Source organism: Melanerpes formicivorus, unplaced genomic scaffold (assembly GCF_026170545.1).
Source record: "Melanerpes formicivorus ecotype bairdi unplaced genomic scaffold, bMelFor1.0.p_v2 SCAF_6, whole genome shotgun sequence".
NCBI lineage: Eukaryota > Metazoa > Chordata > Aves > Piciformes > Picidae > Melanerpes > Melanerpes formicivorus.
Genome location: NW_027142358.1, coordinates 24,661,093 through 24,676,318, shown reverse-complemented (window position 1 = coordinate 24,676,318; position 15,226 = coordinate 24,661,093). Strand labels below are relative to the sequence as shown.

The 15,226-nt window shown below is 40.3% G+C and overlaps 1 protein-coding gene across 2 annotated transcripts in view; it reads left to right on the top strand.

Moving 5' to 3' along the window:
* The window catches only part of CTNNA3 (catenin alpha 3), a 414,270-nt gene that overhangs the window by 395,310 nt on the left and 3,734 nt on the right, over window positions 1–15,226 (top strand). For both annotated transcript variants that reach the window (XM_068140126.1, XM_068140124.1), the window contains exon 17: window positions 7,095–7,229. In XM_068140126.1, coding sequence (XP_067996227.1) covers window positions 7,095–7,229 — 135 coding nt within the window. The remainder of the gene's footprint in view (window positions 1–7,094; window positions 7,230–15,226) is intronic.

The following is a 15,226-nucleotide window of genomic DNA, read 5'->3' as shown; positions in this document are numbered from 1 at the left end:
AGGTCTCAACACCACGCTTGGAAAGGGTGCTGGCTTTTCTTTGTCTTTGAAAATCTTTGTTTTCCACTGTAATATGTGGTTACAAAATTCATGAATCACTATGGCTAAAAATTCATGTGTACTCTCATAGCCGCTGTGAAATGTGACATCATTCCAGGTATTGTGACCTTTTTACTGAATTCACTCAACTTATTTCCATTTGTCCTAGCTCAGAGCCGTGATTCCCTTGAGCCACATGATCCCTGGTGTTTATTCCCTGTTTCGTCTCCCATGCATCTGAAATACGTTCATCAGTTCTAGGAGTTGCTTGTATTTTAGATGTAATTTCATGTTACAAGCACTAGAATGCAAATAGGCACATACCAAAAAAAAAAAGAAAAACTGAAGCCAGGGAGCTCTTCAGTTACCTCTGCGGTGAACACAACTATGATCATTGCTAGATGTGTCAGATACTTAGCAAAACAGGAGAATCCTGCCTTTATTCCTTCTATTACAGAGGTGCTTAGTGATTTGATGGGGGCTGAATTAATGAGGCGGGAATTATAAAAGTACAGTTATCTTTATTTTTCCTGAAAATCCCGCCACCAAATTAGGTATAAAAACGTATTAAATTATTTACAGGTTCTATTCGGTAGCAAATTTTACCAGGATGTTTATGGGCAACTTTAGTACAATTTAGAGAATTCAGAAAATAGAAAAGGCTAAGCCACAAAATAGCTTTACCCTACTAGTAATCAGAGGCAAGCCAGGAACCTTGGGAAAGCCAGTAAGAACGCCAGGTTGTACTCACGAGGATGGAGCAGGGAGTTGGCGTTGGTCCCTAGGTCTCTCGTCAGTGGCAGGCTCCAGGAACTGCAGGTTTTATAATCCAGTTTGTGGATAACACCGTACAATCCAAAGGAAAAGGACCCGCCAGAATCAAAGTGTCTGTAGACATGGCTGCTACAAGGCAAAACTCGTGAACAGCGGCACTGCAAGGAAGCTGCAGGTTTCACGACAGGCTGGGTCACTCCACGGCAGGCAGGGAGCAGGGAGAAGCCAGGTCCGAGTGGAGCGACCAAGATGAAGGCGGGAGCCAGAGCAGGAGCAAGATGATGGCGAGAGCCCCGATCGCTTTTTGGCCACTCTATTTAAGGTGTTCCTACACAATGTGTCCAAGACCAGTGTATAATGGGCGCGGATCACCCTGGTTAATCATAGCTCCCAAACCCAGCAGACTTCCCCCCACGGAGATGTAACCTCTGCCCTGCTGGGAAGAATGGGTGCTAATTACCTGTCCCCAGGCGAAGGGGAAGGCAATTTCACACCTGGGAAGGCAATTTCATGCCTTTGTCTTTCCCCATTCAAACCTCCACTAATGGAGATCGGGGAAGGGGGGTTTGGAGCACACCCTAACACTTAGTAAGATCCTCTCATTCCTCAGATGGCTTGTTATTTTTAACTTGTGTAACCATTAACTTAAAAAGGTCTTCTCTCACTGTGTATGTTTTGTTGAGTTTTTAAAAATCTCTGAAGTGTTTATGAAGATCAATAAATCCTTTTCTCAGCCGTTACTCTGCCAAATTTGCTATGCCCTGCTCTCTAGGGTCCAAAAAAAAAACCCTTTACGTTCCTCTGGGCTGCCTCTGGATTTGCTTCAAAAGTTAAAATAGAGAGCTTGACCAATTTTCAAGTAACTTTTAAGATCTAGGTCCATGCACGCTACTCCTGTATGTACTTTTCTTGACACCTTTTCACCACTTGCTTATCAAGCTTTGGCTACCCTATAACTATTTGTTACCAGTTCTGATACTTCCTTTTAATAAAGCCACATCACTTTACCCTTCACAGTTGTGCAGTGACTCAACTACTACCCTGCCACAGTAATGTATGATGGCATTTTCAGTATTCAAAGCTACATGCATGGAAGAAAAAGCAAAATCCTTCCTCTGTTTCTTCTATCTAGCTTCAGACCTGAACAAGAACTCAAAATTAAGTAGTCACTCTATAACAAGGAACCATTGTCATATCTCTTTGACCTTCCCCGGTTCATAAAGCATTTTCAAACTCTCTGTCATTTCAGAGAATCAAAATTGGAATGATAAAATTCCTACAGTTTTCCTTTTAGGAGGGATAAAAAACAAACCCCACCCTGAACCTGTGCTTGTCACAGCATCACTCTGATACATTGTTCTTCATTTCAAATTTTTACAAACCCCTCATCTCATGTTTGAAGGTCAGGGACGCACTGTGGTACGATGAGCAGGGTTCAGCTACATGTCAGTCCATACTTAGAGCACTTTTTAGATGACTCAGAATTAACAACTGCGTAAATAATCACAGTACAACATCAGCATAAACCTATGCAAAGTGTTCACAATTACATGGATAATAAATGTAGTTTAAGAGACAACTGTTTCAGATTTACTGTAGAATTTGTGACCTAAAAGGCCCTAAGATAATTATGGCAGTTCGTACATCCTGATTTGAATGGAATGTGCTGTAGATTAAGTTATTAAAAGCCTTCTCAGTATTCCAGTTGTTTTGCACCAGGAGGTGTAGGTCCATTATGATCTCAGTAAGACAGGCATTCAGAATCTGTGATGTGTCTTTTAAAATGCTGTTTGTCAGAGCTAACACTGGGGGGAAAGCATAGTGTAGATAACCTTATGATTCCTGTCAGTGATGGGAACACCAGGAGGTGCAGTATCACAAAGGCCTCTGAGCTGCATGCATCATGCTGAGCAGAGCCACTCTTCAGATTCCTCCAGTTTGGTCATTTGAGCTATTACAGAATTTTCTTGAAAGGAAACAACTCTATTCATATAATTTCAACTGTCAAAATAGGATGTTCACATGAGAACTTCTTGCTGCAGTCCCAGATAAAGGCAAGTACAGAGAGGTGCCCTAATCACCAGTACCAAGCAGGAGCTGCCCACATGCTCTGCTGCAGCATTAGGCCTGGCTCTTGGGTTAACTAACTCCTCCACAACTCTTGATCAGGAACAATATATCAAGGCAAAAAAATGTTACCTACTTTCAAAATCTGGAAGAGTAGGGAGCAGTATGAAACTTCTCTTTCTATAGAATCAGGTAGTCTCCTGACTTAGAACCTGATTTCATGTACTCTTAAATTCCTGAAAGTAAAATTAAAATAGGATCCTTGAAAATGATTAGATGATAATTATGATGCAAGCAGATGTGCTTGTAATACTCTACTTTTCTGAGAACCCTCCTCAAATACTCCATCCAATTCTGATGTCCCCATCATAAGAAGGACACAGAGTGTTGGAGAAAGTTCAGAGGAGGGCCACAACAACGATCCAAGGACTGGAGCACCTCTGCAATGAGGACAGGCTGAGGGAGCTGGGGTTGTTCCACCTAGAGAAGACTGTGGGGGGACCTTAGAGCTGCCTTGCAGTACCTGAAGGGTGCTACAGGAAGGCTGGAGAGGGACTTTTCATAGGGGTATCTATCAATAGAACAAGGAGGAATGGTTTTAAGCTGAGGGTGAGTAGGTTTTGACTGGATCTTAGGAAGAAGCTCTTCAGTATGAGAGTGGTGAGACACTGGAACAGGTTGCCCAGGATGGTTGTGGATGCCTCCTTCCTGGACGTGTTCAAAGCCAGGCTGGATGAGGCCTTGAACAGCCAAGTCTAGTTGAGATGTGTCCCTGCCCATATGATGGGGAGGTTGGAGTATATGATCTCTAAGGTCTCTTCCAACGTAAGCCATTCTAAATGACACATTTATATTTAGGCTAATGTGTACGTGTGTGATTCTATCCAGTACTAATCACCATGAAGACTGATCCAGATTCTAGAGAAATGCTAGTGACTTCATTAGAAAAGGGATGCAGTTAAAGTATACTCTTGATTGCAGTCCAAATTTCCTGCCGGATTGCTTGTCTTGATCTTTTGTGGCACTACTGCACCAATGGCTATTCCATTTGGATTGTGAATGTTGGTTTCACTGTGTTTTTTATGACTGCACAATTTATCAAGCCACCTTTATCTAATAGGTAAAACTCACTTCATCTTTCTTCTGGATGAAAGTCAGTTCTGAACATGTTTTTGTGGCAAGCTCCTGTTAACACCCCACTGCCTTCAATATGTATGGGAAAGAAAATCTCATAATTTGCCAAGATCTCTAGCTAAGACTGCGAGGCATTAAACTAGTAACCATCAATTGCCTGTGGGATGATTAAACTCAGAATTTATTAATTGTCCTTCTGTTGCAGCCTACTGTTTGGTTTCACTAATGAGCAAGTGTTGCTTGTAGCAGATGCTTCTGAGCAGTATGTAGAGGATTCCTTATGGAATATCCTCCTTACAGAGTACATTTCTTTCTAACATCTGCTTGTGGATGATTGCTATATGCTATAAGGCATGAGGCTTGAATCTTTCTGTAGTACTCTATCCTTCTTAAAGTAGTATAGGATGTTATCTTTATCCCTGGAAATGTTTTTTTCTCTGTATTGTGTTGGTCCCCAGCCTTGATCTTATCTTGTAAAGTTTCATGTGTAAAGTACATAAAGAGTTCATTTAGATCAATGTCCTGTTGCTGACAGTAGTTAATATATACAGAAGTCAGTGAGATAATGGCATGTTTCAGGATACTTCCACAAGTCTCCCAGCCTCTATTGGCCATTCAAGAATTTACTTCACCCAGCATATTTTTGATAACAGTTGCTACATTAAATAGTCCTTGATATTTTTTCATTAGTTTGTCCAGTAACTTATTTTAACCCATGCAAGTTTGTGGTGTAACCAGTCTGCAACAAAGATTTCTGCAACTTAACAAAACCATTTTAAGAACCATCTCCTGATGTTCTGAACCAGTTATTTTTAATGACCTCTTGTATTTGTACTGGATGACCAAATACCTGTTGGCATGAAAAACTTTTTCACATTTTCTTATGTGCCTTGTGGTGTGCAAGGCAGGGGAAAGATGGACAACATCTATGGGGAGTAGTAAAGTTGTGGATACACAACAGAGTCATACTGGTCCACACAGCTTGGTGTCACCTGCAAACTTGCTGAGGGTGCCTCTGTCTGACTGTCCATGTTGCTGACAATGATGTCAAATAGCACTGGTCCCAGTACCAACCCCTGAGGGATGCCACTCATCACTGGTGTCCATTTAGACACTGAGGTGTTCACTGCAGCTCTCTGAGTGTGGCCATCCAATTCCTTATGCAGCCATTGGGCCACTCTTCAAGTTCATGCTTTTCCAGTTTGGTGACCAGGATGTCATGTGGGACACTATCAAAGGCTTTACACAAGTCCACATAGATTATATCAGTTGCTATTCACTTATCTACTAATGCCTACTAGCATTTGAATGCTAATGAGCGCTGAACCGTACAACTATTATAACCTCAGAGTCCTGTTACGGAGTATCAGTTCCTTGATCTTTGGTGTATATCATCTTCATCATTCCTAAAATGTTACACTTTCCTTCTTTAATGTTATATAAGGTTGTAAATGTGACTGGCTTGACAGTAGTATTATATAAGAGGATAGCATAATAAAGTTGAATTATTCCTGTCTCTGAACTTCTGTAATCAACATTGTCACTACTTGAAGTGAGTAAGACAATCTATAGGCACCCTGCATGCTCATCTCTTGAGTTTTTCTAGTTGAAAGAGCCCACACATCATTGTATTTAAGAAAATAAACAGTGGAGGAGCAAGCTTTGCCTTCCAGGAAATACACCCTGTCTTGATAGAATTGGTTCTGATGCTTAAAGGGATTACATTTGTGTGTGACTGGAAGGATGAATTTTTATTAATTAGCCCTGAGTAAACAATAAGTATTCCAAACAGTCACTGAGACAGCAGTATTGAAATGCTGATTTGTGCAGTTGTTAAATCAGTGTTGAGCAGGAGGAAACAAAGACATATTTCAGCATAGTTTTCTGTAATTTGGTAGCACTTGGGAAACAGCACCCATAAGAAAGATTGGATGTCAGGAAACTCTTCTATTGATTCATTGCTATGGAACATCCTATGTATTTATGGAGAATACAATCATCACCCCCTCATTCTGAACAAGTATCAGATTTTTTCAGCATAGGCAGCAGTTTAGGTAAAATATTTTAATGTATCAAGTAGAATTGGTGTTTTTTTCTGACTTCGGGCAGGTTTTGCATTTAAATCCATTGACTGTAATTCACTAAGACCAAAAATTTAAATAGCAACACAAAACCATAGATGGTAGCTGCCACCGCGTTTGGTGGGAATGTGTCTTTGACTTTTGTCAGAAGAAAGTGACCCTATTTATGATGTAAGTACAGCACGCAGGCTAAAAATGTGTCTGAAAAACTGTAGGGATCTATTTATTATTCATCAAGCTCACTTTTTACAGCTGTGGTAGCACATCAGGGACTCGCCATTCACCTTAAGATCCCTTTTTTCCTCCAGAGCAATGGAAAGCAGCTTTAGAATAAATCCATACCAAACCTTAGGTGTCTAGCCTGGTACTCACAGAGAAATACTTCCCCCTCCAAGAACTCCAAGCATTTTGGAAGCTTGCAGAAGTGAGGGTAGAAAGATGTTGTTTTCCCAAAGAATTCCTGTGTTGTTAGAATTATTGAAATAAGTAAATGAGTGAATTGTTTGTAAGACATTTTCCTGTTCCCACTGATACAGTAGATCTGCAGATCTAGTTGAATAAGCTCAGGATGGAACACAAAAAAACCCTGTAAGGTCATATTATAGCAGTGCTCCGCATTTAGATTTACACTTGCCCTCATAATAATGCAGGTGTCTTCTTAAAAAGAAATTATCACCTGTTAGGGATGGAAGAGACAGTAATTATTCCACACCTTAAAGAATGTGGTTTTGAAATGATGCTAAGGCAAATGCAGAGGCATTAAATAAACAGAAACTATGAAGACATTTAGGATTATTCTGAGCTTCTGCAATTACTTTGTAAAGAAGCTTGACAAAAGGAATGAAGTATTGAACCTGACACAGCTGCAGGGAAAAGTCAGGCTACACTTACATGCAGTTTGAATACCCTTTGATGAAGTATTGACCTGGGGTCTGAAACAAAATTTTGAATCAGCAGTTCCCAGAATGCCTTACTAATTGTTCTTTTCTTCATCTTCAGTGCCCAGACCAATCGTGCAAACAGGATTTGTTGGCTTACCTAGAACAGATCAAGCTGTACTCCCATCAGCTCAAAATCTGCAGTCAAGTTAAAGCAGAAATCCAGAATCTAGGTGGAGAGCTCATCATGTCTGCTGTAAGTAGAAAAATGGTGTAAATTACTCTGTTTATCAAGGATCACAAGAAGAGTAGCAGGTCATGAAAAATAGAGTCCTCTATTAAAGCCTAAAGACTAAGTTAGAGGAAAGAGTTACAGGGATGAAGAGCAGAGGATATAATCTTCATCTATTACATATTTGTAGAGCCATAGATGAACAAACTGTCTTCTTGAAATAGAGTTAAATATTGTGACCAGCATCTCTGGATAAAGCTATGGATGAGAAGGTAAAGTAGATATAAAAGGGCATTACAGATTAATTAACCTTATGTCCTACTACATAAGTGGTCAGCAATGCCATGGTATAAAGGCATCTGTATCTTTTTCAGTGGACTCTCATCTATAGAAGCACTGGTAGCTACCAGCATAGTTCAGTTTGGGACTGATTCCTATGGCAACAGAGAGCATTATGCATATGCAGAAGTATGGTGCAATCTGCACAGCTCATAGTCTATATCTGTATCAGTTCATCCTCTATATTACACTATATTCTAAGTTGTTTTTCATCTGTCCCCTTGTCTTTGTCTTTCCTGTAACACCCCTGACAGCCCCAACAAAAATGTTTTCTACTTAAAATTAACACCCCTGCTATATGATTGGTGTAGGTTAAAAAGGCCAATTTACCTGGGGCAGTTGAAATACATTGGGAAGTATCCAGCTGGTAGACCTCCTAACTGCTTTCCTCAATTAGTGACCTTTTGACTTCAGGCCATACAACCTTGCAGTCTCTTACTGCAGTTGTGTGGACATCTGCTGTAATCACTGCCTTTCCCTCAGCTCAGCACCCCTACCACCCCTACTCTAGGCAGTTGGCACAGTAGTGCTGGGAGCCCCAGTCATGGTGGTTATAAAAAGTCATGAACAGAAAAAGAGAGGAAGAGATGTTCTGAATCATTAACTTTTAATTCTTCACTCATGGTGGTTTTGTTAAAAATTCCTTGATCAGTATTTAGTCTTTCATGTTCCCATAAAATGCTTATTTTCCAATAATTCACCTGGCATTGGCAGTGTGTAAACTGCACCGGTAAAAATGGTGAAGATTCACTAAGCCTTCCCTCAGTGTGAACAGGAAATGGATAATTCCTTCTATTAATTAGAATACATCTGTGCCTCTTCAGGCACAAAATAGTGAGATAACAATTTTGAGTATGCAGACTGACAGCAATTGCATTAATTTATGTAGATTAGATGAGAATTCATTTACAAATACTGCACAATGATAGGCTTGCACATTTCTAGCATTTTGTTGGTGGGGTTTTTTTTCCCAACAGTGACAATAAACAGAGAGTTATAACACAGGGCAGAAAATTAACGCATTTCGTATGTGAGCATTGCACACTCTGACTCCTGCCAGGCAATGTTTTGTGGTACCCATAGTGATTTTCTTCTTGTGTTTTATTTTATATAGCATTTGGCAAAAGAGACAAAGCTTTTTGGCCATAGAAAGGAAACAGAATTTGGGAAGAGAGAGTTCTCAGATTTACAGTATCACAGAACTGATAAATGGCCTAGGAAAGATGCCACAAGTTAGCCAGCCTTTCCTGTGCCCTGAAGGCTGTTTCGCTCTATTTTTCTTGTAAATGTCTCATTTGATTTATCTTTGGCTCTTCCTGTTGGTATCTCAAGAATCAGACTTAACCTAAAAAGTGACGTATGTCCACTTCTGTGCTAAATGGAGGTGCGTAATACTTCTAACTTCATGCTTCAAGGCTGGATTTAAATGTCTGTTTCACTTACAAGTTACCACTGAGTTGCTGTGCCAGTTTAATCAGAAGTTGCCTGCACGCTCTTTGCTATGAACATGTTTCAGGTTCCAAAGCTGCACTCCAGGTAAAACCAGACAGAGAAAAAGCTAAGAAATTGCAGGATAGGGTGTCTCTAACTGTCACCAGGCCTTGGCTGACACAGTCACAATCCTTGGATAACCGTACCCCAGTAAAATCACGTCTCAGCGAACAGGCAAGTATTGTGGCACCTGGCAATCTGCTCAGTGCCTTTGTTATAGTGTAGAGGTCTTCAGTTACTGATATAGATGAGCCAGGCAGCAGGAGTAACTCTTCAAGAGCTGCTTGTCTAGAAGGGGAAGAGACGGGGTGCAGTGCATTTCAGCTCTTCTTAAGAGTTTGTTTTTGGGGTTGTCTTTTCCTCCTAAAAGAGAAGTCAAAGATGGGCAGAATGGCTTCCTTATGGCAGCTTCTGTAGGACTGAGGAATGGGATCAAAGGGCTAAGAAGTGGGCTACTCTAGTGGCCCACCTGGTTTATTATATGCTGGATTGTTTCACTGATTTCAGTATCACTGTGCTGTGAGCTCCAGTGAAGAAATTACTCTTTTTGCCTTGCTTTCAGTCCATAGTTCTGACAAACATGATGCCTGAAGTGCCAGAGGCACAGCTACTGCTTCTTCAGGCACTTTGTTTCTCCTTGCTGCTATTTCTTCAGGTCATTATGAATTTGTAGTTCAGTTTGCTTGAATTAAGGGTGGAAAGCTGTTGACAGGGCCCTCACACTATGCATGAAGTTACTTCTTATATCAGTATTTGGTTCTGAAAATATTAAACCTCTCATTTTCTAAAAGTTGATGTTAACTTCTACAAGCTGCTGCAATATTACAAAGTTTACTGAGAGCTGATGGAAATATTTCACTGTTTGGTTGGGGTTTTTTAATGTAATAACACATCCTTCATTAGTGTGCACCACTAGGTATGTGTATATGTAACTCCTGGCCTTCAGAAACAAAGCAAGGAATATGGTTTTCCTGTTCATTACAGACAGCTCAGTTGCTATTGCTTTCTGAATTGCATCTACTGAGAACTGATTCAAAGCAGCAAGAAGTAATACTGGTAATGTACACTACAAGACAGTTAATTTTTTTCTAACAGTAATTGATTTGCTAATTAGCAAAATCAGGATGCATTTTACAGTTCTTGGTCTCACTGCATCTAAAAGAGTACTGGAATAAGCACTCCATTTCTTCACACACTAACTGATAGAAATAGCAAGGAGAGGTTTTCTTTTTCTTTTAAATCCTCTTTTTCTCAAGGACCTATTTAAAAGAAAAGAAGTTTCCTTTTTTAAAACCTTCCTGCAAGTGCTAGCAGCAGTACTTGGGAGGGACTGGGCTCACCACCTGTCTAAGCATGTGTTCCCTTATGGTGTTTCAGGGAAACAGCTTTACAGTACCTTACATAAGTTGTTGATCATTTAACTTGGACATAGGGCCTGGTCTAATTACAAGAATAAATTCTTTGACTCCTACATAGCCTGAAAGAGATTCTGGTTAGGGTTAGTAATTTAGTTCATTAGATTCCATTTCTCCACCTGAAAAGTGAGTAAAACACAGAACAAACCCCGGTTACCCCTGAGGTGTGTCAGGTAATTGCTGGATGGACAGGCAGACACAGATAGCCACTAGAATAGCCAGATGTTTGGAAATTGCTGACTGAAATGGCAAGGCAAGATTTCCCAAGGCCAGTTCCCCAGCTGGGATGAAATCTCCCTAGTATCTGAAAAGGAGAGCATGGTAAAGCAGAGATGAGCAAAATGCTCCAGTAATGGAAAAAAAATAACCAGAATGACAATTCTCCCTTTGGTTTATTCAACGTATAACCTGTACTGGGATTGCATCCATAGTAGGTTTGATATGTCATCTGGCAGTTAGAGAAGAAATCTGGTAGCTAATGAAGTGATTCCAACTTTTGACCCTTTTCCTCTGTTTTCTTGAACACCCATCTTCTGGGGGTCACTGATATGCTAAGATCTCCATTCACGTTAAAATGAAATTATCACTATGATGGGTAGAGAGACAAACTGTAGAAATCTGAACATCCTCACCTCAGAAAGTGAGGTAAGTAACCAGTGGTAAAATCCTGGCTGAGGTGAAGTAAAACTCCCCATGTCTTAGGCAGGATTTCACTCCCAATAATTTGCCTGTTTGGATTGTTCTGCTACTTTTAATCTTAATGGATTAAATTACTTTACATTATATAAGCAACTTAAATGAAAAGAACCATAAACTTATTCACAAGAGGAAATTGTTCCACATAGTAAAAAAATGGGTAGAAAATGAAAAGCACAGTGTCGTAAGGACTCCTTACCTTCAGTGCAGCGCTACTCAGAAGCTCATTACTCTTCACAGAAACTGAGAATACATGTTATTTTCAGAAGCAGTTGTCCAAGAAGTAAAAATTCAGTCTTAGTCTTTTAGTATACTTCTAGGAACGTATTTAAACCTAGCAGTCCAGTTAAGATTGATGTTTAATAACTGACCTTATTTTCAAAGGAATTTTCAGTTCAGACTTCAATCCTTGATTAAAGAACTGTGTATTTGATATTGAGGTCTTAGTTTTCACCTGTATAAAAATGGATAATCTGGTTCACCTGTAAATAGGACTTGAGAGATTGCAAACAGCCAAATATTCACTCTGTGATCAAATAGTAAACTTCAGTTCTCTGCCAAATAATGCTAAGAGCAGACCAGCCGAGCATCATAACTGGGGTTCTAGCAGACTGGCACACTACATGTCAAGAAGTGTACTGTGATGACTGTTTCACAAAGTCTTTTGCAGCTTTGTTCCACCTGTCTCCCAGTTATGTCAGAGGCAACATCTGCAGAGAATGTTGACTGACTTACATGCTTTGAGAAAATTCTGTATTTTTGTAACTGGTACAGAAACAACATGACAAGGCAAGCAGCTCTTATTACACTGAACAGAAAAGTACTTGGATAGTGAAGGAGTTTCTTTAAAGTCTAAGTAATGAGAATCACTCTGAGTATTAAATAAAAACATCAGACTATAGGAGTTATTATATTGTTGAACTTCTTACAGTACTGGAACGTCTCCCTTATGAGGAAAGGCTGAGGGAGCTGTGTCTCTTTAGCTTGAAGGAGGCTGAGGGGTGATCTCATTCATGTTTATAAAAATGTAAAGGATGAGTGTTAGGAGGACAGAGCCAAGCTCTTCTCAGTGATGTCCAATGATAGGACAAGGGGCAACAGGTGCAAGCTGGAGCAGAGGAGGTTCCACATGAGCATAAGGAAACACTTTTTCACTGTGAGGGTGACAGAACCCTGGAACAGGCTGCTGAGGGAGGTTGTGGAGCCCCGTTCTCTAGAGACATTCAAAACCCACTTGGATATGTTCCTGTGTGACCTGCTCTATGTGATCCTGCAGTGGCAGGGGGGTTGGACTGGATGGTCTTTCAAGGTCTCTTCCAACCCTAACATTCTGTGATTCTGTGATACTGCCAAGGCATTTGATTATTTTACAAAAATGTGATTGAAAATGAAGTTTCCAAACATCTCTTTTTTAACCCTGAACTCTGTTTTCATAAATTTTCATTATTTAGCAGCGAATTTGTCCAGGTGCACACAGGGCTCATTAAGGAAGAGGAACACAAGTAATGGAAAGAAGAGAGGCCATTTCAACATAAGTATTGCCTAACATTCTGTGATTCTGTGAAATGAGGAAAGATACAGCAAGGGATGCTTTTCCTAAATCTTTTAATCAATTACTGTCATCATGAACACAGGGGGGAGGCTGAAACATTGTGTCTCCTTGGAAGGTTCCATAAAGAGCAAAAGTGAGAGACACAAAAATCAGAGAGCTTTAAGCTTGAGCTTGGTTGGTTTGCTTGTTTTGCCACTGAATCTTTATGTACCACTTGCTGCACATTGAAGACTTTGCAGCTACGTTTCTCTAAATGAAACGAACTTAAATGCTCAATGAATATTTTATCAGCCTCTCATTTATGCCAAGTTTCATTTAATCACTTTTCCTAGATATGACACCTTGAAGGGCCTGCTGAATATCTCAGACAAAAGCATCAGAGTGAAGACAGTCCTTGAGTACATTACATTTATAGAAGAAAAATAGATTTACACCAAACTTTATAATGTTGTTGGCATTGAAGTATAAAACCAGCTGCGTCTAGTGACAAAGAAAAGATTAAATGTATGGCCTGATTCTACATGTCCAAGAACATCTTCTAAAAGCTTCTCCAAAATTCTGGACGCAGTTAATACCTTTCTTGTTTGTTTTTCTGCTTCACAACATCCATATTCCATATTTTTTTGTATAAAAGTAAGGCCAGTGTGAGATGCATCCAGAAATCTGAGGGGGAATGTGCACAGTAAGACACTTCAAATTACATGGATAGCCTAAAGGGCGACATTAAGTAAGCCTCCCTTTATTTCACTGCCAGTTGAGAGATGCCAAGGACAAAGTAAAATTAATGGCATATACTCCTGCCATACATCACCTACCCTTCACCACCACTATGGTAGCTGCAGCAATCCTCATAATTTAAACAACTGTAGTGGTTTGCAGCAGGGGGGTACACAGCAGCTCTTTTCTTTAGGTTAAGTACTTGTTGTGTATGTCTCAGGGCATCTTAAATAACATGGCAGAGGTTCAGTTCCTCTAGCCTGGCAAGGGTGCAGTGGAATTCAGCCACTTCCATTAGGTACAGTTGTTGTACAATTGAATTATAATTCAGGCTTCAGATTTTTGACACTCAAACTTCCAGTTTTGACAGTCACTCACCAGAGCTTGTGTCAGATTAGGAGGCTAACAAACATGCCATGTATTGTATATTGCTTTATAATTACAACCTCATCAAAATTAGGGACCAGTGAGATAGATTTATTTTTTCTTTATAGTATATCTATGTTATTAGAGTTTAAGAAATAAAAATACAGTTTCACCCATCACAGTGGTGTAGTGAAGCAGGTGTGGACTGTTCCACAGCCATCTTGTGAACAGAACTACAGATGTCAGAATGAGGTGATAGCTAACTACAGGAGAGGAAAGGGAAGTTGTGCCTTCTGAAAGGATTCCTGTTCATTGTTTCATGGTATAAACTAGAGTCACAATAAAAACATGCAAATTTTTTGGAAAGCCTGGGTGCTCCTACCAACTTGTTCTAGAGCTTTCCCCCTTCCTTCCATGGAAAAATTCCCCATTCCCAGAGCCCCAGGCACTAGACATTGACACTCCAGCCTGGCATCCTCCTACAGTAGCTACTTTTTGAAATGCAACTTTTAAAAAAAAGTGGAAGGATTACTGAAGTCACAATTACCATGGGGAAAAAATACCAACCAACCAAACAGCAACAATGACCAAAAAACCCCAAAACACCCGAACACAAAACCACCGCAAACCAAAATCAACACAAAACCAGCAACCAACCAAACCTGTCCCTTAAGCCCAGGCCACTTTTGCCATGGAATCAAAACTTTCTTTGCCTTTTCCCTCTCTGACACATAGCAGCATCATTGTGGCATCACTGCGCAGTCAATGCTAGAAAAGTGAGTGCATCGAATGCCACCAACATCGACCACAGCAGAAAACATTACTCAAAGCTGTTAAGAAGCTGTGAGGATCATGGTGTTTTCAGCTGCTCTGGAAAACAAGATATGCAGAATGCTGTGTCTGGGTGTCCATGGTTTGTGTTAGTTAGTCCTCCAGTTAGCATGAAAGAAAAATGCTTCTTGTGACACTATGTATCTCTCTCCTCCTTCTTTCTAACCACGTAATATATTGTGACAGCAGCTTGAAATTTGGACAGGACATCAGGTCATCTGCCAGTGAGCTAATGCTACAGCAGCAGCCTCTTTAGAAAAGAAATACACTGGGGACAGAGGACTTAACCAGGAGTGTCTGCCTCGGCGCAGAACACCTTACTGATGCCTGGGAGTTTAAAAGCAGCATTTGAAATAAGCTTTAGGCTTGGAGGTCACCATATGCCTGGAACTTCGTGCCAAATTATATCACTAAAACTATGTTTGCTGCTAAAGTTGGCAGAGTGGCAGGGCAGCCTGCCTCCCCAAAGTGAAACTTGTATACCCCAGGCACCAAATACCCAGGCCAGCTTATTCTGAAATGCTGCTATGCAAAGACTATTGGAAACTGAAATACTTTCCAAAAAGCTCATGTGCTCCAGCAAGAAATGCACTTCAAAGGCAGTAGGGGAAGTT